Genomic DNA, 23,111 nt, shown 5'->3' with positions numbered 1-23,111 from the left:
TCAATACTGAACTATATATAACTATAATATAACATTATACACAAAACAAACAAACAAACAAAAAAAAACACTTAACATCCAAAAAAAAATTGTGTTCTTTCATTATAAGAGTAACCATTTATTATAAGAACAACTTAATGAAATATAAACTAAATGAATTAAAAGGTTCTTTACTGTTTTAGTAGCTTTTTCTTTAGAGAATTCTTCCCAGTCTACTATAAGATTTCTTGCACTGCACATTTCTTCAATAACATTCTCTGGTATTCCGTAAGAATATAGTTTCCAAGTTTCTTTACCTAATAAATATATTTTCTTATAAGGGATTTTAAAACATTCTCTGCTGTAATACTTGTGATAAAATATTTTTAAAAATCAAAATAAGCACAAGTAGTTCTTGACTTATGAAATTAATGCATACCACAGGCTCATTCATAGGTTGAAAAGTTTGAAGTTGGATGTAAGTTATATTATGTACTAATATAATATAATACTGTTGTATTATAAGATAAATATAAGCTGTAAATAATTTACTTTATTGTATTATATTGGAAATAAGCTGTTTTCTTACCATAACATTAGTGACTTTTTTGTTGCTGGACTATGTTGCTTAAAGATGATCAATGTTTACTGGAAGGGAAAGGTGAGGGTGATGGTTGGGGGTATGAGGAAATCTCATCAGGATCTGAGGAAACTGTTTCTGGGCTTCTGGAAATGACTTTAAAAGTTGGCTAGAACCTGATGTAAATAGTACTAGTTCTGCAGCTATTACTTTCTTGTAGTCAAAGAATGCCTCAACAACTGCTTTCTTTTTTCTCCTTACTTTTTTTTCTTCTTTCTCCTCCTTACTTTTTTTTCTTCTTTCTTCTCTTTGCATAAAACTTTTAGCCACATCCTTGCAACTAAGCCCTTTGGTTGTTTGGTTGCTTCTTCCACCTGCCTGACTTCTTTTTCCCACTGTTCTAACAGAAGTTCCATCGATTCTTGGTTGGCAAACTCCTTTCTATGGCTATCAATGGATTCCTGACCATCAGCTAACAAATCCCCACTGCCTACCAATGTCCACCAGTCTGATAGGCACTGTCTCCACACTTTTTTCAAATCCCTCGAAAACTGCAAACTGTGGACACAATTGTTTCACACTTTGTTCATATCTGTTTCCCTAATTTCATTACAATGCCAATGTTCTGCACAGCTTTTAAAAAGCTATAAATAAAAAAATCCCATCCCATGAAAACAAAGACAGACAGCTCTGAGAAAATAAATATTTCTTTTAAATCAGCAGAAACTAGGTTTACTGGCCATAAAATAAAAAAAAAAATTTATTTGAGTTCTTCCAAAATTCCTCATTGTAAAAAAAAAATACTACAGGCATAACTAAATAACAGACTTATCCCCAGAAATAAAAAAGCAATCAGCAGCAAATGTCATTTCAAAGAGCAACTTCAACTGTACTCTCAACTGGTTGGCATTCTGATTCTAACAATATTAGTATAAAATTATTAGCCTCTCCTGATCAAACTTGAAAACTGTTATCCCAGAACAAACAAACTGCAACCTATTTACAATTCGTTTTCACATATTAGTGCATGGTGATTTGGTCAACGAAGAGCACACACTATAAAGGCACACATTCAAATGTACAGACATGAAAAAACATATATGAAACAGACATGTCTAATGAATACAGAAAAGGAGAGGAACATGTACACCTCAAACAAGTACTGAGGAGCAAAGAATTATCATCTAGAAAAATTTAAATCCAGAGCATGAAAGAAAGAGTTAAAATGAGCAAGTAAATAACACTAATTCCGATAAGTATCTAATTAAACAATTAAATATGACTAGTTTTTTAAATTCAAACATTATTTTTGATATAAAAACATTATTGACATAAAAAGAATTATTTTTGACATAAAACATTGTTAATCTTCAGACACAAGTTCTGTTTATGAGAGTATACCGAGGCTGTATAAAATGTTGATAATTTTTTCTTTGTTACACATCCGTACCAAATAAGCCTCATTTAGAAATTTACCTTGTGCAAGAATTAGTCCAAAAATTACTTACCACTCAGTGTAAAACTTAAATTTTCTTTTGTGAACTGATTTAGTATTCCAATGCCTTTGCTTAAGAAATGAAGAAACTTAGCTTCCTCTTCATTAACTGTGTCCATAATCTAGGAAAGAGCTTAATGTCATATTTATATTGTGCTGAATATTTACATGGCATATAATATAAATGAACTATAACAAAATCAAATAAATTACAAAACTGACAATGAACCAAGTTAAAAAATAATATGAAAAATCATAATCAGTACTATTTTCTCATTTATAATTTTACAGTTTAAACATTCAGTAGCTGCACGGAGTCGAATGACCTCAGTACTATTTAACACAACCCAATCAAATATACATGTAGCCCTCGATTTACATCAGGGTTAGGTTCCTGGAGGGAGAGGCACAAATGGAATCGGCAAAAATGGAACCATTTATATAATGGAGTCAATTGGAAATCACAGGGTTAGGTTCTGGGCACCAAAAATTTTACCTACCACTTTGCATTGATTGTTTTATTTTATTAGCATTCTTCATAATTGTAGTAATAGTCAATGGAGGCATATTCATAGCCCTACACACATTAGGGCGGCTTTCACCAGATTCCATCCTCCGAATATTGCACTAGGATTCAAGGAACTTCTTTTACCAGACATGGCATCTCTTTATTCTATTAAATTAAAAACTTTATAACATGACGCAAAAACTGCACAAGGATATCACTATTATTATTTAATTTATTAATAGCACAATTAATAAAAAATGTTAAGGTAATAAATTTCCAACACGGGTAAATAGCATAAACAACAACCAACTGAATGGTTCACCGCATGGACCTTTACTACTCGCATCCACGAGTGGTTACTTTGAGCACGGGAATCTTTCTCGTCTCTGATATGGATGCGCCAATTGCTGATTGCCTCAGATCGTTGTAAATCACATGAACAGTGCACAGCACAGTATGATGCTGATAAATTTTATGACGATTTTAAATTTTCAATTTATAAAAAATTTTTAAAAAAATTAAAAAAATAAAAAATAATAAATAAATAAAATAAAAATGGCATTGTGGTTAGTGATCAGTGCTATTGCGAATCGGCACAAATCGGACCAGTGCAAAACGAGGGCTACCTGTAGTCTAATCACATGGACACTTTTGTCTACCTTCCAGGTATTGCATGAAGTTTTGACTGACAAACAGTGTTTTTTTTCACAATTCGACAGTATACAAAAGACAAGGCCAGAGATCAGAACTATAAATATATTCTATGGTTTGGAGTAGTGACCATCTTTTAAAAAAGAAACCTGCCATTGTCAGCCTGATTCAAACTATATTTATAATGCATGTGAAAGTTCCTAGAATAACCAGGTGGAAACAGCTTTATTTCAATCTTCCATCTGAAAACAATGTGAATGGCACTTGAATTATCAGCACCATCATGAACTTCGGTGCTTACTGCCAGATCTAAACTAACTACGGAGTACGTGTGAGGTGCGTAAACTACTCTGTTGTGCGTGTAGTAATAGAGGCATGTGATGCAAGAAAGCAAGCTTATGTAGCATCAGCCAAAAAAAAAAAAAAAAAAAACATTTCACACATCCATTCCCTCTAAACATTTGTCCAGTTCCTCCTTGAATTTATTTCAGCTATCAACTTTCACAATGACAGATGGAAGTTTGTTCCAGCAATCAATTACCCACTAGCTAAAGGCAAATTTCCACACATCTTTTCTACAACTGTCTTTCCTCAATTTGAATTTATGCCCCCTCAGGTTCGCAAAGAAGAAGAATCCCATCAGAATTGAACCATTCAAGGATCGAATTGACCCATTCAAATACATCTCAATCAGATCACCTCACAGGTGCCTAGTCCCCAGACACTGCAATTTGCAGAACTTAAGCCTTTCTTGGTAAGACTACCCCTTCGTTTCCTCACCAATCTTGTTGCCCTTCTCTGTACTCACTCAAGCAACTCTAAATCCTTCCTAAAATGAGGCCTCCAGACCTGTACGCAGTACTCAAGGCATGGCCTTACCACTGCCTTATACAAAGGGATAATCACCTCCTTTTCCCTACTAGCAAAATTCCTGTATATCAGTGTTTCCCAATTAAATTTAGTGATGGAATCCTTTTATATTTTTTATAACATAACAGAACCCCTTAAATATTTTTAGCATAGCACATATAAAAAATAATAAATGTGCTGCAGGTGAAACATTTTCTTTGGTTCAAAGTCAAATACCTTTAAACTGAAAGTTACATTTTTTTGTAACTTTCAATTTAAAGTTGTAATTTTTCCAGGGGGAAGGCAACTCACATTTTGTCCTCTTTCGTGTCCCACAAATAAATGCAGCTGCCCTGTATATGTGCCTGTCAGGAAAAAAATGATAAGGTTTTACTCTTAATTAAATGATAATTATGGTATCAGATTCTTTGTTTATTATTATTAGTATATAAAAAAAATACAAAAAACGTCAACATACATTTTAATGAGCAGAGTGTAATATTTTCTTTTTTTGGCAAATTCTTCTTATATCCAGAAAATAGGCCAACAACTCTTGCTGCAATTCAAACATTCTAATGAGGACTTTACCTTGTGAATGCCACTGGACTTCTGAATGCAAAAGCAGGGCCGAGTGATGATTACTCATATCTTCGCATATAATTTTAAATAATTGTGACTGTAATGGTAGAAGTTTAATAAAATTAATAATCTGGACCACTTCATCTAGCACAGTTTTAAGTGTGATTGAAATATTTTTAGCAACCAGGTGAATGTCTGTGGAGAACACAGTGACTATTGGTGAAGTTTTCTGCTACATTTTTTATTCGTGTCACAGTGCCTGCCACTTTTCTGACCACTGCTTTGGCGTCATCACTGCACGCATCAACACATTCGTCCCAACTTATACTGTGTGTGTTCATAAAATTATGGATACAGTTAAAGATGTTCTCACCAGTGGTATGTGTTTGTAAACTTTCGCATAGAAGCAAGTCTTCTTCAATTCCTTTGTCAAAATCATATCCTACAAAAACCAGCAAAATTGCAAGACCTGCAACATCAGTGGACTCGTCTAATTGCAGTGGATACCCATCACATTGATGCAGTCGAGAAATGAGTTCTGTCTGGATGTCATCAGCAAGATCACGAATACAACGCGAAAATGTATTTTTGGAAAGTAGCACAGTTTAAACTTTTTTACATGACTCCTCACTTAACATGCACAACACTATATCTTTTGCACATGGTTTTATTAGCGATTCCTCAATTGTGTGTGCTTCTCTGGCGAGTGCCATGTGATAACCCACTGTGTAAGAAGCTTCCGTGGCATTTTCATTTTTAGTTTTAAATTTTTTGTGTCACAAATCGTTCAGCCTTGTCATATTTCTCAAGCTTTCGCTTAAAATAGGCAATGTCTTTAGGCAATGGGCAATGGTTTTTCTCAAAATGACGACGTAATTTAGCAGGTGCTAACGAACTGTTTGGCAATATTTTCTTGCAAAGTAGGCATCGTGCTTCAGGACAATATTCATTTCCGATGCTTGTAAATAGCTGTCATCATATTTTGTTTCTTAGTTTGAGAAGAAGATTGGGTAGAACTGGATGCTTCTTGCTTTTTATTTGACTTGTCCCTTTTCTCTGCAAATTCGGGAACAGGAGATTCACTGATTCAGACCTGTTTTCTTGATTTATTGCTGTATCTTCATTCTCAGTTGCTGTAAATGCCGAACAATTGAAGTAGTAATAATTTTTTTTCTTTAAAGTTCCTTCTTTTAACCAACTGTCCAAATTCATGGTGAATTTAAATGCCAATAATTTAAAATTTAAAGTTTGCGTATAACATTGAGCTTTTTTACAAAGCGGATGATTGATATGTACAGATTGATAAAAATATCGAACAGGTTTATACAAGTGTGCATACAGCGCGTGTAACCACGTTGTGACTACTACATTTACTGACACTGAGGACTGAGGGTGGTTTCCCACCATGCGAAATAAGGATCCAAACACGGAACATAACCAATCACAGCCATTTGCATGTCATTTCCTAGTATTTAGGTAGGTAGGTGCAGTAGTATACAGTCGATGTAATGTGCAGGTTCTGGATTACAATTACAAAGGCAGTTTAGTACACAAGCTATGCAGTAAAAGAAACCTGACCCAAATATTGTTTCGTCTGCCAGATATAAATGTACCTACAATATTTTTAACTTTTAATGTGTAAAATTTTTTTAAATTTGTTATGTTTTCGTAGAACCTTTAACTGATCCTACCAACCTAACTGATCCTAAATACCAGACCAAGTCACGAGATGGAACTTCAATGAACTGGGTTATGGAATTGTCACCCAAAACCTGGCAGGCCATTAATCACCAAAGCAGAATATACATAAACTGGGGCAGCCACCGCTTCAAAGAGCATGTGGCTGTTCCCAAATGCTTCAAATGTTGCCGCTTTGGCCACACAAGTCACACGTGCACTCAAAAAGAGCCCATTTGTGTGGCTATTGCACACAAAAAGGCCATGAATTTCACACATGCCCAAAATGTGTAAACTGTAAAGCACAAAACATCCAGCACTTGTATTCCATCAGGGACAGCAATTGTCCAATTTATCTAAAAGCAAAGAGGCTACACCAGCAAAGGATCAATTATGGAACCACCATAATCTGCAAATATCAAACAGAGTACGCTTCCTACAAAATAATGCACAAAGGGCAATTGCAGTTGCAGTTACTGGCCAACTCCACCACAAAGTAGAAGAAGAAAATATGGACCTACACCCATGCCAAAGAAGTTAAGGGATACCCCACCACCTATAAGATTGTACAGTGCCAGGGCGACACCCCCTGGGCAGCTGCACTGGTTCGCAATCCAGACTTCACTACAATCAAAATCACTCATTTCTGCCATTCCTGGGCTGCCTGCACCCACATTATTTGTCCAGTTAGTGAATTCTACGCTGTATCCATATACTACAGACCTGGGAATGACATCCTTCTGGTTATAAATTATCTCCAGAACCTAACTGCTGAACTACCGAATGCCAGAATACTTGTCAGCGTGGACGTGAACTGTAGTTCTTCCAAGCTGGTACAGCCAAAGCCGGGAGCGAACCGGATCCAGAAATGGACAACAACTTGAGGAATATCTCGCCAACAGCCCTTTCACAGTATTAAATCACCCAAATAACCTTGCCACCTGGCGTAGAAAGTCCTTCCTGGGACAGAGCAACGCTACACTTTTTTTGTTGGTGTCAACTGAACATATGGAGCTTACATCTCTTCAAAACATGATACTAACGAACATGTATATCCTTCCAACAGTGTATTTATAGAAATGGCTGATGCAATACCTTGCAATTACTGTCTGATGCAATAGAAGCGCTATCTGACATAATACCTTTGTTTTGCGACAATATCTTATACATTTCACTACAAATGTTACTTTGTTTAAGGTGATGCAGTTTTTTGTCCGCCACTGTAGATGCAATGGAGGGAAAACACCCTAGGGGTAGACCAAAAAAGAACTTCATTGGGACGTTGATGGATGAAGCAGGACTTCGAAATTGTGAGGAACTAAAACACATGGCACAGGAGAGACAAAGACGGCGACAGCTCATCAGAGGAATTCACCTTGCAATCAGATAATTTGTAAATGTCTATCATGTGTACAGCTGGAAAAATAAATAGATGATTTTTATACATCAGTGATATTAATACAAAAATATCTTGTGAGCTGAGAACACAACCTCCCTTTTCCCACAGGAAGTGACCTTTCTGTTTATGGATCTACTAGTTTAAAACATCTCTAGAAATGTAATCCCATCTCTCCACCTCCAAACAATGAGGTTCTACTATATTTATAGGTCGGCACTGCATCTATGTTATGAGCCATATTCAAAAAAATTATAAAAAAAAATAGCATTTTGAAATCATAACATAACTACTTTGAATAAGAGAGATGAGTGGTAGTTGAGAAAATTGACAGTCAAAATTCAGTTAGAAAGAGTATATGAGTTTAGAAGATTATAAATGGATTTTAAGATTAAAAATTAGTTCAAATATTGATTAATAATAATAATTCACTATTTAAAAGACAATAAGATTTTATCAAGAATGTCAAGTACTATCAATATTCATTTTTTTTTTAATGAAAACCCCAAACACTAGAGGTATTAGAACCTATAGTACTTAATACCGTGTTTGGGTTGGAAGTTGAGAAGATAAAAGAAGATATTTGTTGACATTAGACGTGAACTTCTGTAGACTGTAATTTTCAGGAAATACGTCCGAAGGAAGGTTGTTCCGGAAAATGGCAGTTGAATAAATGAACGAGGAAGATGAAAAGTTGGTTCTGTGAGTTTGAAGTTGGGCAATAAATGGATGTTGGATGGTGGTGACATGTGTACAGACTGTTTTGAAAGAGAGAGCGGGAATTATAGAAGCCAATTTGGAAGAACAGTGCCCACGGAAGTATCTGTAGAAAAGGCATGAAGCAGAAACAGTACGTCTATGAGACAGCAAGTGGAGAGACTCTGTTAGAGAGGAGTCATTAATTAACCTAACTGCCCTCTTCTGAATGGAATCCAGAAGCCTGAGAGAGGTTTTTGGGGCACCGCCCCAGATGTGGGAACAATATTCCATGGTAGGGTGGAATATTGTTCCATCCTACTATGGTGGAACATGATTTCTCCATTACTTTAGAAAGAGTAGAAGTAATTGCAATAAAACGATAATTGGATGGGGGGATTTTGTTACCCTTTTTAGGAACTGGTTGGATATGAGCAAATTTCCAAGCAGAAGGAAAACCACCTTTGGAATAAGAAAGTGAAAAAAGGCGGCAAAGAACAGGAGTAAGTTCAGGAGCACAAGTTTTGAGAACAAGTGGAGAAATACCATCAGGATCTGGAGCTTTCTTTGCATCAAGGTTTGTCAAAATCCTTTTGTTGGAAGACCACAGGAGGCATTGGATGGAGCGTGTTGGGAATGGTGGGAGGTGTTTTACCAAGATCATAATACATGAGTTGGAAGAAAAATGGGATGCTAGCAGACCAGCTTTATCCTTGGCTGAAGTGACAACAGAACCATCTTGTTTTAACAGAGGTGGGCAAAAGTTGCAACCAATAGCTTTGGCAAGAGACCAGAATGCTCAGCTACCATTAGGGCAAGAAGCAAGTTTTCTACTCTTAGTCTGTTCAAAATCTAGTTTGGACTGATTAACAACTGCTTTACAATTGTTGCGAGCTTTGGTGTAGGCAGAAAATGAAACTGAAGAACTGGAAACAAGCCAATTACGATATACAACGTTCTTCTCTTGAACAGCCTTAGCACATTTATTGGAAAACCAAGGTTTAGATAAAGGACGAGATTTTAAAGTGGAGTGTGGGATAAGGGATTCCATTCCTGCAAGAATAATTTCACTGACACGATCTGAGCAAACATTGACATCAGAAGTTTTGAAACAGTAATCCGACCAAGGAAAAGAAGAAAAGAAATCTCGCAGGTCATCCCATTTTGCATTATTGTAATGCCAGACAATATGATGTTGGGAATAGCCATGAGATAAAGGCTCCATTGGAGAAGAGTGGTCCTTTAGGCACCTCAGATCACCAAGTTGTGATCTGAGATGCCTAAAGGACCACTCACTTCGACCGTGTACTTAGAAGGGTTGTTTGTGAGAAAAAGATCAAGCGTGTTGGCTATATGGTGAGGATTGCCCGGTATCCTTTGTAGGTAAATGAACAATCTGTGTAAGGTCATTAGTAATTGCAAAAGCCTCAGCATCTTGACCAGCTGGGTCAGTGTGACTAGAAAATGGAAGCAAGCTGGAGTTGTGAACATTAAAATCACAAAGGAAAATTGCTTCACTGTTAGGAAAGTTGAAAGTCAAGTTGCAAAGAGAGGATTGTTTGTTTGTTATTTGGTTTTTAGGAGCATTAGCAACTAAGGCCATACTGCTCCGGGATATACGGTGGTCATTCCCTGACCTTTCCGCATCCACCGTATTTGGTGGTGACGGGCTCGAACCCCGGTCTAATCAAGAAGCGTGTGCTATGCACTGCTGCTCCTTCCCACCTGGCTACGGAGGCGCTACGAAGAGAGGAAGTCAAAGAACTCCAAGTGATTAGTGGATTTGGGAGAATGGTAGAGACAACAGATGAATTTGACACAATGGGGTAGAGAGATTTTAAGCCAGAGAAGATTGAAAAGAGGAGATTCCAAACTACCAAGTCTCTGACAGGGAACATTGGAATGGACATATACACAAGTACCACCTTTGAGGTGAAAGAAATCATACAGCGAATAATTTTGCAACTGAGATGAGCAGTAGTTGAATCAACTGATAACTGAGATTCTGTCAGAAAAAGTACATGGGATTTGGCAGACTGCAAGTGGAAATGGACATCGTTGAGATTATAATTGAGACCACGTATATTTGTGAAATGAACTAGGAAGTGTCTGGGAGGTTTAGATCTTTTTTGCAGATAAGCTTGCTCTATTAGTTTGACAATTCATGGTGTATTCAATAGTAAGAAAAAGTGGGGGGTGGACATGATGTATGAAGTAAGGAAATTTTTGGATATGGCATACACATGGTAAGAATATACCCAGATCCTTGTCATAATGTGGCCTCGACAATGCCCCCCCACATGCACACTACTTGGACTCTTTCCAATCACTATCTGGCAGAGTAGAGATAGCAAGATTATACTCTAGCTGATCCGGAAGCCTCCTAAAAAGTTACCAATAGGTTCGGTCCGGTGTACTAACTAGTGGCCAGCCGCAAACACTGTTTTAGAGCTGTACCCTCGAAATGTAAGGAAGATTGGATCTCGCCATGATGTTCATCATAACGTCAAAAAAAAGTCATCAGTCATACTGCATGATGGAAGAGGTGGGGAAGGGTTGACCGGAACTTAGCTCTGGAGACTAAACATGAGTTCCACCACTTCAAGCCTCCAATAAGCAAAGTGGTGGTATTGCACCGGTTGATGAGAGTCACCAAGAATTGCCTGGTAACACAGAGGGGCGGAATTCCTCCATGTGGTGTGGGCGCCACACCTTGACCCCTGCTTATGTTGGTTCACACCTGGATGGTCACCCACAGTGTGCTTGTGCATGGAGGTTATACCCAGGATTACTAACAGTCCCACCATCATGAAGGTGTACACAGAGGATTTGTCTGTCACAGACCATCCGGACTTCACCGAAATTGGGTCCACTTGACTTGAATGTCACCCGAATATCAGTTTCATCAGCGTTTTAGATTCCCAGGTAGCAAGTACAGCTTGTCTGGCATATATGAGGGAATGTCTGTGACAACCTCAAGGACCAAAGATTTTCAAAGATTAATCAAGTAATTGAAGTCACATTCCTTAGATTACAATGTTCATTAACTTTTTTTTATCATTATTGACATAAAATTTCAGTTTACATACTACACAAACTCCATAGTCACTTATTACATTATGGCCAGAGTTGTTACTGCATTAAAAAACACAAATAAACAAAAAAATAAATAAATAAAAATAAGTGTAACATAAAAAAAAGAAGGAAAAATATACTTACTAAAGAAGCATTCATTTTCAATTCAGGAAAGGTATCTCCTAGTGATTCGACAACAGCAGGTGTCAAAGATGCAAGCATTCCTTGTTTGGCTTTCATGCAAGACTTAGCAGTATACGCTGCTTTTCGAATGATTTTTCGAAGACAGGATCTGTAAGTATATTAGCAGTGGCAAATGATGCAAAAAAGCAAGCTTAAACATCATCAACCAAAAAAAAAAAAAAAAAACCCTACCATACCTCATCTTTCCATCCCTCTAAAAAGTATCACTTATTAAATTACCACAAACATTGTTTATGCTATACAAGTGTGAAGAAATATGAAGGTTAACATGCTTACATAAGGAATAAGTATTTTTATTGGCAAATTCAAGGTTGCTGCACAATGGTGACACTCCATGAGTGCCAACACACTCAAAGAGTTACCACATGTACTTTTAAAACTTTACAGCACATACCTTTAAAAGTAAACATGAGTGAAGAAGGGGGGCAATGTAACTGAAGGAAATTCATGACTATCTAAAGACCTAAATAATCCAACAACATTTCACTAACAAATGTAATTTACTACTCTAAGAACTTCCCAAACAATGAACCCTACTCAGGGGATCTACATGTTGATCTGACATTTCTTTGGCCCTTTAAACTGCCTGTCAACTGTTAAATCATGATATTTTATTAAGAGGCCTAATGAACTGAAATTTTCTGCTTAAAACAGATTGATCCTAATATTAAGAACACTGCAAATCATGTCATGGCCATAGGGATAAACAGCCAGGAATGTAATCAGAAATAAAGAAAAAACTATTTCAAGGTAATTAAATGCTGCTAGGTTATAACAGGATGGTCAAAGCCCTGAAAGACTCTAAAACACTTTCCAATAGGATATTGCAAGTTAAGCAGATTAAATCATAGAAAAATTAAAAGAAATTAAAAGGAATAATGATAAAGAAGAAAGAGCAATCAGAAGTTCTTGTCTCATTTTCTCAGGGAAGAGCCACAAGGCCATGTTAACTACTGAACCATAACCATGGCACTTCAATGATTGTTCAAGTAAAAATTAATGACCTTTTACAAATTTTTTTCACTAATGTTTTTAGTCATATTTTTAATTTCATGAAATCGGTTCTTGAATAATCATAAAAATATCATAAAAATTTATGATATTTAAAATTTAAAATTTATGATAAAAATTTAAAATTTATGATAAAAATTTAAAATTTATGATAAAAATTTATAAATTTATCATAAAAATATTTGTGCTCTACACAGTGTGGTGCATGCATATGCACATTTGGAAGTACAGTCAGTCCTCGTATAGCATGATAGTTGTGTTCTTAGAAACCCTCGTGCAATGCAAAACGTGCAATAAAAACAACAGGCCCTATGGGAAAAATAGGGTTAGGTGCCGACCCCCCAAGATTGAACACACATTTGTAACCAAAACACTACCAACCACAATAAATTATCGTAATAAAATACTTTTGCATTTTATTATGACTATTACGTAATAAAATACTGCTAATGCTTTTGCTTCTATCGTAAGCAAACTTGTTTTTTGTTTGATTTTCTATCGAAATAGATGACAGCTGTTTCATCTCTTCCAATTCCTTGTGTCTTAATCTAATGGATTTTAATTACATTTTGAGTTGTTCCTGCTATGAAAACTGTTTTTATTTTCTTTGCATTCTTTTTAATTCTCGGCGTTGCCTTATTTAGGGCTTTAGCACATGCAATATCACATGGTCTTTCATTTCGCTCAAAGCGTTTCACAACTTCATATTTTTCTCTATCAACAGAGGCAGACTGGCCATAAGCCTTACCGGGAAACCCAGGTGGGCCGGAGGCCGGTGTGATTTTGGCCATAAACGCTAGTATGAGGCCACCACAAATTTTCCCAGGTAAGAATTTTTGACCCAGTCTGCCTCTGTTTATCAATATTGCTTTTCTTTTTCTCTCTGAATCTGTAGTGTCTTCGCCAGGACGCTTCCTTTTCACACCTTTTAAGTATTTTACTCATTTTTAGGGAATAAAGCACAATTACAAAATGAGGAGGCACGCTTCATACACATAAACAAAGCTGCGCACATGTAGAAACTGAATAAACAACACTGTAAAGGCAGAGACACACTATGAACACCTCACTAGCTCACATTTTACTAAAGCACATTTCTGGGGGTTACTACCATAAAACAATAAAAACAATTTCCAGTTGCGTTCCTGCTAGTGGAATCTGTTCTAAACTGGTAGTAAACTCCATCTAATTGCATTTGCGATAATACCAATAGCTAGAATTGTGTGGGTTTTTACGTTATTATGGTGAAATGTGTTTCCCCTTCACTGATATAAAAAACAAATACATTTTCAGAATCTTCTCTTCATTCCTATCGTGTTGCGTTCAGCTGGGGTGATTCCATGTTCGACTGCCATTTCTTGTAAACACAAAGGCGAATCGTGCATAAGCGAATTCCGTTCGTGTTATATACGATATCATTCCCCTATTTATAAATCGTGTATGATAGAATTTGCGTAGTGTAAACACATGTTATACGAGGACTGACTGTATAAGCATAGAAAGTATTCTCAAGCATGATGTCATAAGGACAGACTGGCGTAAAAAAAATTCAAACAATGTCATGATATGCATCATTTCTGTCTGACAATGGTGCAAAGTGTGTTGTCCATTTAATTGCGATGAATATGATGGGATGTAGAAGATGATATATTTGTCAATCATGGTATTCTGTCCACACTTCTGACTTCAGCACAAAGTGTTACAGCAGCTGCTGAAGGAGATCATCCTTGATATGCACATGTGCATTTGCTACACAGCAAAAAGCCCCCCCCTCCACTGCAAGTTTCTTCAGTTCTTCTGGTTGATGGCAGAGCTATGCACTTTAAATTAAAGCAAGTCAATAAAAAGAGGTAAAGTGCAGCCATTATCAACCCACTGCAGGATGGAAGCCTCCTCAACAATTCATGCTGAGGGAAATGGACCATAATCTGCCATGCTGGTCCAGTGTGGGTTGGCAGATCGACCGTATTCAGCAGTCAGGGGCTTAAACCCCAGTCTACTCAAAGAGCATGCGCTACTGCACTCCCGCTCCTGACCACTTGGCTACGGAATATCAATGTGTATTTTTCTGAAATCAGTCTATAATGCCCATCCAGCATCCCAAAGGTTCCACAGATCTTGCAAAACATGCCAACTATACATTTTTTTTCCTTAACTCATTTATCACTGCAGAAACTGCTAATCAGGTCACATTTAACCTACCTGAAGTGTTGTGATAATCAGTTGTGACCGTACCATGCATGGGCAAACTTTCCCAACTGTATATTTTTCATGAGCTCACTGATTTACAGACAGAGGAAGATCATGATATACATGGACTGGGATGGTCTTGCATGTAGTCATCCAGAAGGTAAATCTGATATGGGTATCCCAAGACATTACGTCACTGGTTTTCAACCGGGGTGCCGCAACAACATTCCAGGGGTGCCATGTAATTTGGGTTTAAGTTACTTAAACTTTTTTTTTTTTTTTAATTTATATGTTTATTTCATTATAAAAGGGTGTATGGTATCTTTTTAATTTTGTGGTGATCTATAATTGATGTTTATTTAGTACCTCTACATAAAGAATAAAATTATTTATTTATTTTATTTTTTTGGTAGTTGTTGGCGCATCGGCTTCTGTGGCCATAATGCACCTCCCAAGGTTTTTGCAGTACTTTGATCCAAGCCCGAAGTGGGATTCAAACCCGCGACCTTTGGGTTGCCAGAAAGGCACTTTACCCACCCGGCTAGCCCGGTCGGCCAATAAAATTATATACTATATATATATATATAAAATCTGTACTATGAAATGTAATTTTTATAATTATATTATTGTAATAACTATCATATAACATATATATTTTTTTAATATTATATATATGTACAGAGAGAGAGAATCAGATCTAACAGGCAGAAAATTAAGTAGGGGTGCAGCAAAACAAAATAAATTACTTAGGGGGCACCCCTAAGTAATTTATTTTGTTATTAAAAAAAGGTTGAAAACCGCTGCATTAGGTAGACACTAGACAGGTGCAAGTTGAAAAGAAACATAATATGCACTATTATTGCACAGTGATTTATTACTATGGATTATTTTCAAAAATGCCAAAATTCAAAATTTTACAGAGTCAAAATAATGAGGTTTAAATATACAGGGTGGCCATAATTAAAGTAACCCTATTCAGAGCTCTCTGTAGCTCTAAGTAATAAGCGGAATGCCACCAAAATTAGTAAGTAAGTTATTCAAGGCATGGGGGAGAGAAGGATCCCGTGAAAAAAAAAAATTAGTTCCAAAATCTGCCGATAGGGGATAATATCGCTCTGTACAAGAGGAAAGGCATGACAAAGTACCAATTTTTCCCGGCAGCAGAAAAGCTTCAAAGGCACAATGCGAAGATCGAAAGTGTATTCTGTAAGTTTACTGTTAACAATGCATCTTACTCTGCCTGACCGTGCTTTAATTGTGAAGTTCTTCTATGTTAATGCAATGCAGCAGCCACTCTGTGTGAATTTAGATGCTTTAAGAACACATCAAGGTCCTTTATCAGCTGTGGCAGTTAGAAGGGTGATTAACAAATTTGAGGAAATTGGGTCCTTTTTTTGTTAAGCCTGGAAGAGGAAGGAAGTCTGTTTCACCTCAGGTAGCAGAGGAAGTTGCAATGACTATTGTCGACCGATCCATGGATACAGCTGCTGAAAGTAGTAGCAGTGCACGGTGAGTAGCGAGGCAACTGGATGTCCCATGTTCCACTGTGTGGAAAATTCTTCGGAAACTAATTCACTATTATCCATACAAGATCAGTTGCCAGCAGCAGCTGCAAAGAAATGATCCTGAAAAATGAATGGCATTTGCTCAGAATGGAAGTGGACGATATGTGGCTATGGAACATTCTTTGGGGAGACGAGGCCCATTTTTAACTTGATGGGACTGTCACCACTCAAAACTGTCTAATATGGGCTTCAGAAGCACCGCATGCTATTCAGCAAATCCCATTGCACTCACCAAAAATCACTGTCTGGTGTGGTGTGACTTCAAATTTCATCCTAGGGCCATACTATTTCGAGGAGTTGCACCCAGCAGGAGCAGCCACTTGTTCCGTTAGAACACAAAGATATCATGACATGTTGAGCAATTTCATTATTTCTCAACTGCAGCAAAGAGGATACCTGGACGAGACAATTTTTATGCAAGATTCGGCTCCTCCTCATACCACCAGAACAGCAGCTTCTCAGGCATCACTTTACTGCAGAGAGAGTCATTAGTTGTTTGTTTCCCATTGCATGGCCACCACATTTGCCTGACCTTACACTGTGTGATTTTTGGCTGTGAGGTCACCTCAAGGCCAATGTCTATCAAAGAAGTGTCCCTAACCTGGGAGGTGCCTCCGTAGCCAGGTGGGCAGGAGCAGCAGTGCGTAGCACACGCTTTTTGATTAGACCGTGGTTCGAGCCTATGCCTACCAAATACAGTGGGCACAGGCTCAAAAAGGTCAGGGAATGACCACTGCATATCCCCGGAGCAATATGGCCTTAGTTGCTAGTGCTCTTAAAAACCAAATAACAAACAAAACCTAACCTGGCTGTCTTAAAGGACAACGTAATGTAGCATGTGCGGAACATTACTCCAGAGATGTAATCTTCTGCAGTTGAGCGCACTGTGCATCGAATGCAATTTCTGGTCCAGAACAATGGTAACCACATCAAAAACCAACTCCACCATCAGCGATATCATCAACCATCGGGAGTAAACTGTGAGTGAGTTTGGAGCTGTGAAACCATTTCCTCTGGTAGTTTAGTTCAGTTTTGTTCTGTTTTTTTGTAAAGAGCACAAATAAAAATTTGTAATTTCATTAAGATTTGTCTTAGTTATTTATTTGTTGGTACTTTGTCACGTCTTTCCTCTTGTACAGCACCATATTATCCCCTATCGGCAGATTTTGGAACTAATTTTTTTCCCTGGGATCCTTCTTCCCATGCCTTGAATAGTTTACTAACTAATTTTGGTGGCATTCCACTTATTACTTAGAGCTACAGAGCTCCGAATAGGAATACTTTAATTATGGCCGCCCTGTATATCACTAAGCAAAAAAAAAACATCTTCAATTAATCACAATTTGCACATGTTATACGCACAAGTAATTCTTAGCTTGTGCATATAACAGTTCATTTGCATCATAATGGCAGTAATACAACAGTCACCAAATTACTCTATGTCCATGACTTATCACACTGATGTCAAATTCATACTGTTTGGTTTGTGCCTAGAACACCTTCACTAAATACAATAATTCAGTGCATGTTTGTGATACAGAACAGCAGTGTTGTTGCTGGCCAGCCAAGATATTATATCAGCTTTTTTGTATTTGAATTCACAGCTTTCTTCAACACAACAAATTAAAGGAGGCACTGTCCATAATAATTACAGATTGTGGTGGAAAGTATGGGAGAAATGACTTGGTGAAATATAATTAAGCATGCTACTGCTGAATTTTGTAACTTTCAGTGCACTCTCCTATTTGGCAAAAAGATAGAAGAAAATAATGAAACAGTGTAATCAGGTTTGAGGCCACATTTAAGGGAAGACATTGAACTTTTTGAAAGGACCCAAAGATGGGCAACTCAGCTGGTGAGAACAGCAAAGAAGAGACAGTGAAGGTTACAACAGAGAGCTTGGAAACTGGTGTTGGTGGCAGATCCCACTGAAGTGTATAAGGCACTGGGGGAAGGGGGGACAAATTTGCTAAATTTAATAATTTGTTTGAATATCTTGTAATTTTATAAAATTAATTTTGGTAGCTTTGGGAAGTTGTTTCCTGTAATATTTTGCAAATTTAATTCTTATCTTTTCTAATGCTAATTATGCTTAGATACATTCTTTTTGATATCTTGTAAGCATCAATTTTTAAGTTCATAAGTAAACTAAACAAAGTTTTGATAACTGCTTAATTACTGTAACAGTTTAATTCTGATTAAAATGTAACTTATTTAAATTTACTTGCATGGCCTGCGGAAAGCACTGATTGAGTTTATATCATTGCTCAACTGATGTAAGTATACTGATATCAAATTAAAACTTTGTGCATTGCTAGAAAAATTTGTATCAATGAAGAACCAGGTGCTTGCCCTACAGAAAATTTAATTAGAAACTCAGCAGGAACTCAAAATTCTTTGTAACCTTACTTCCAAGTGATGCTCCTCTATTTTGAGTCACTAGAGCAGAATAATCAAGTGCAAACTGCTCTGGTTCCAAAGGATTTCGTTCTATCGAAAGATTCCATTGTCAGGGAAAGAGGTAACATTTTTTATAAGGATAGGTGGGCTACAACCAGGGTGTGTCTTCCAAGAGTAACAATTAATGTCACCAACAGATTGTCAGACTTTTAAGAAAGAGAGAGCAGTATTATTCATATGTGGACTTTTTTTTTTTTTTTTTTTGATTTGGTAGTTGTTGGCGCATCGGCTTCTGTGGCCATATTGCACCTCCCAAGGTTTTTGCAGTACTTTGATCCAAGCCCGAGGCGGGAATCGAACCCGCGACCTTTGGATTGCCGGGCACATATGTGGACTAATGATAATAAACACACACAAACCAATGGTTTGTTCGAAAAATATAGGACCACAGTAAAAAAAATGCTGTGAGTTAGAACAGAATACATACATCCTGGCAATTAATTCTGCCCAGGTACAATAGGAGGGCTATATACTGAAAGCCTTGTAGATTAACTCTCAAGACTATAGATTCTGAAAGGTTTTTTGAGGGAATTTTTTTTAGCATTCGGCTAGCACTTGTAGGTAGAAGGAATATATTTAGTAGAGACAGGATAAACTGAAAAACCAAAGGTATTACAAAAGTATCATTGAAAATACGTTAAGGATTCAAGGAACTGCTAGCCAGGGGTAATAGAGATACACAATTATCTGATATGGGTCAAAGCAACAATTGCACTAGTCTCATTAGTCTTGTTTGTTGCTGCAACAGCTGATATTGGCCAGAAATTCTGAAAAAAGCAACATTTCAAATGAGCAGAAAACTAATGCTAGGGAAACATGCTTAAATAACTTCAAGGGTTGTGTCAGAGTGGTTAATTATACAAAAACACTTAGTCTTAACAGGGGTCTCATCAATAAAATGAGTGAATCTGAACTCCTAGTTAGGATAACAAATGCTGACATACTAGAGCTAAGAGAAATGTGGCACCACCGTGAAATAGGAGATAAGTTTAATTATGGTATGTACCAAGCATTTAGGAAAGATAGAGAAAACAAAAGGGGTAGTGGGATTACACTTCTTATCAAAAGCAGCCTGAGCATGACAAATGCTTTTGCAGATTTATACATACTAGTATAGAATCTGCATGGTGTGAGTTAGTTGTAAGAAAAGATATAATGACAGTAAGAGTAATCTAAAGACAAGAAGACTATGAAGATTATGATGACCTCGACAGGCAAGCAAGTGTGAATGTCTTATTATGGGTGATTTTGATTTAGCCCTAATTGATTGGAGGAAGTGAGAGGGGAACTCATTGTGGGGAACAAAATTTTTAATTGAACTAGATATCTGTTATTACTGTCAGCATGTCACGGCAAGTACTGGGGAAAGAATATTCTACATCTGATCATTGCCCACGAGCCAGATAACATCATTGGACTGACAGTACAGGAACCATTAGCTTGGAGTGATCATGGAGTGTTAAGTTGAATGATGAGCAGAGAGGCAGTAGTTGTTAAAGGCATGGGAATAGGTTTTAATTTCAGGAAAGGAGATTATAACAGCTTAAAGTGCTACATGGCCTTTAATCAACTGGGGAAATAGCACACAGAGTGCAAATACATTAGAATTATGGTCTACCTTTAAAGCTTTGTAGTCACAGATTCCTTGAAAGCATTTATACCATCAAGAAAATACAGCACGAGGAGGAAGCCAAAATGGATGAATAGCTGAATAAAACAAAAAAAAATGGCAATTGGACAGTTAAAGCAATGAAAAGTACAGAAGCCTACAACTACAAGTTAATCTGAAACAGTACTACAGAAAGGGTTAGAGTGGCAAAGGCAGATTATGAGAAATTGCTGCCTAAGCGAGTAAAGAAATGAGGAAAAGGAGTTTTATCAGTATGTGAATACCAAGAAGAGAAGAATGAATCACATCGGACCCTAGTGTGGTGGGTGCGGGAAAGTCTTAACTAATACAGATATTGCAGACAAACTGAACAGGTACTGTGCATCAATATTTACAAAAGAAAAGCTCTTCACAGTGAGGGGAACTGTGCAAGTGAAGCTGGGAAGCATGAAATTAGCAATACTGAAATTTTAGAAGATTATTTACTAGAAAAACTTTTGAGCCGAAAGGCAAATAAGGCTTCTGGAATTGATGGCATATACCTAGTTATTTTGAGCGAGTGAGCAAGAGTGCATGGATCCATTAATGTTAATTAAGAAGGCATCTCCGGACTTCGGAGAAATTCCCTTGGACTGAAGAAGTGCCAATGTATCGCCAATACAAGTGGGTAATTACTGAATGATCAGTATACCATTGAAGTCATACGACTTCAATGGCAGGAAAAACCATGGAATTAGTGATCAGGAGTGCAGTACAGGATTGTTTGGACAGAAATGGAATTCTTAAGGAAATGCACCATGGGCTTCTAAAGGGAAAATCATGTTTAACCAACCTGGCAAACTATTTTGATAAGAGTCATTCATGAGTTGGATGTAGGAAATAATCTATTCCTTGTTTACTTAGATTTCAGCAAAGCATTTTACTCTATATATATTCTGGAACATGTTGTAATCACATGAAAAATAATTAAATGAATTACAGGGTGGCTGCAGGATAGGAGGCAGAGAGCTGTGATTAATGGTTACTCTTCAGATTGGGCCAATGAAAGAAGTGGGTGTTCCCCAAGGATAGGTACTGAGATCAACAGTACCTATCAATAGTATCAACACTATATATAAATGCTATGAAGTCCCAACATAAGATTGTGATGATCTCCAAGGATCCAATTGACACTAGTAGGTTCACTATGAAGATTCAAAATGAAGAGAAGTCCACTCCAGGAAGTAAATGTCTAAAACAGGAATTGTGGTCACAATGAAGAAGTCAACTTTTCTTCAAACCTAAACAGTCCCAACAGTAGAACAGTTAACAATAAAGGGAAATACCTCAATCGATCTTCCTGTACAGTCCCTATAACCACAATAACACCACAGCATCACAAGTCATCCATCGAGGAAGTAACCATAATGCAATCCAACAGGCTCATCACGGTTTGTATTGGAGAAATTGGGGATCCACTGGAGTCCCAATTTCTTCAATAGAAACCTGTCCAAAAAGCATCAGCAGTCTTTACAAATGCTCTGAATCACCTGTCAGTGGAAGAGGCATCTGGAGGATGTATTGTGACATTCTTTAGAAGCCGTAGTGTTCACAGAGTAGACTCCCCACCTATAACCAGAACGGTATCACTCATCCTGCATCCACCCTGTCTACCATAATAATATTCTGTTGTAATGTAGCATGTCATGACCCTTTCAAGCCCTTTTTAACTGTCATTCAGTATCTAACTCATGCTCCTCCAACTGTAACAGGATCCTCCTTCTGAATAGTTGGACTGCAAAATTTCGAAGTGCGTAAAAATCTTCTTTTGTATTAACTAACAGTTGTTCACATCCAGTGGCAAGTGGAAATTAGCAGCTTCTTCAATCAATTGTTCCCTCAAGTTACAATACTCAACACATTCATGGAAAAGATGGTTCCAATCTTCTGGGAATCCACAAGTAGATAGAGAATACGCTCAGTGATTCCAAATTTCCTTAACTTTTCAATAAAGGAACCATGTCCAGTCAAAAGATAAGTTGTATGGAGATCGGTATTAAACCAAGTTGCCCACCATTTACCATTAAGCATTGGAAAATTTTTTTTCATTACCATTCCTTTCGCTCTCCAACTGCTACAACATTCTTGCAACCATTATACCAATACCAATTCTATACATAGATGCTGCCTTTCCTCTTTATAACTCACATCACAATCTATTTCAAGTGACAAACAGTTATACGGCAGCCCCTTCCTTAGATGATAACTCATTGATTGAAACACCAAGTGTAAATCCAATGGTAGGTAGATGGTCTGTCAAAGCTTGTAGTGCATCAGTAGACACAGTTCAATAGGCCATACCCATCTTCAATAGAGTAGATTGCTGAATTAAAAGGATCTTTCACATATTGAATTTCAGCAAAGCAGAACTCAACCAGATATGTGATGCATATTCCACAAAGGGTAGGACAATGCAGTCAAAATAAAGCCAATGCTTTATGATGCCCCATTCTTTCCTTGTAATTCAAGCAATTATGCCCACAAACTTATGAATTTTGTCCACAATGTTATGTGATTATGGTTATGAAGAGCATCTGCCTGTCAATCA

General features: G+C 37.2%; 1 protein-coding gene across 2 annotated transcripts in view; it reads right to left on the bottom strand.

Annotated features, from left to right (window-relative positions):
- LOC150079536 (alanine--tRNA ligase, cytoplasmic-like) overlaps window positions 1–23,111 on the bottom strand; it is a 292,244-nt gene that overhangs the window by 177,644 nt on the left and 91,489 nt on the right. For both annotated transcript variants that reach the window (XM_090382564.1, XM_090382565.1), the window contains exons 8-10: window positions 11,630–11,777; window positions 2,068–2,176; window positions 175–296 (exon numbers count right to left, since the gene is read on the bottom strand). In XM_090382564.1, the coding sequence (XP_090238690.1) occupies window positions 175–296; window positions 2,068–2,176; window positions 11,630–11,777 (379 nt within the window). The remainder of the gene's footprint in view (window positions 1–174; window positions 297–2,067; window positions 2,177–11,629; window positions 11,778–23,111) is intronic.

This window comes from Mastigoproctus giganteus, chromosome 10 (genome assembly GCF_048544385.1).
Source record: "Mastigoproctus giganteus isolate SK-2022 chromosome 10, ASM4854438v1, whole genome shotgun sequence".
NCBI lineage: Eukaryota > Metazoa > Arthropoda > Arachnida > Uropygi > Thelyphonidae > Mastigoproctus > Mastigoproctus giganteus.
This window is presented reverse-complemented; position numbering and strand designations above follow the sequence as displayed.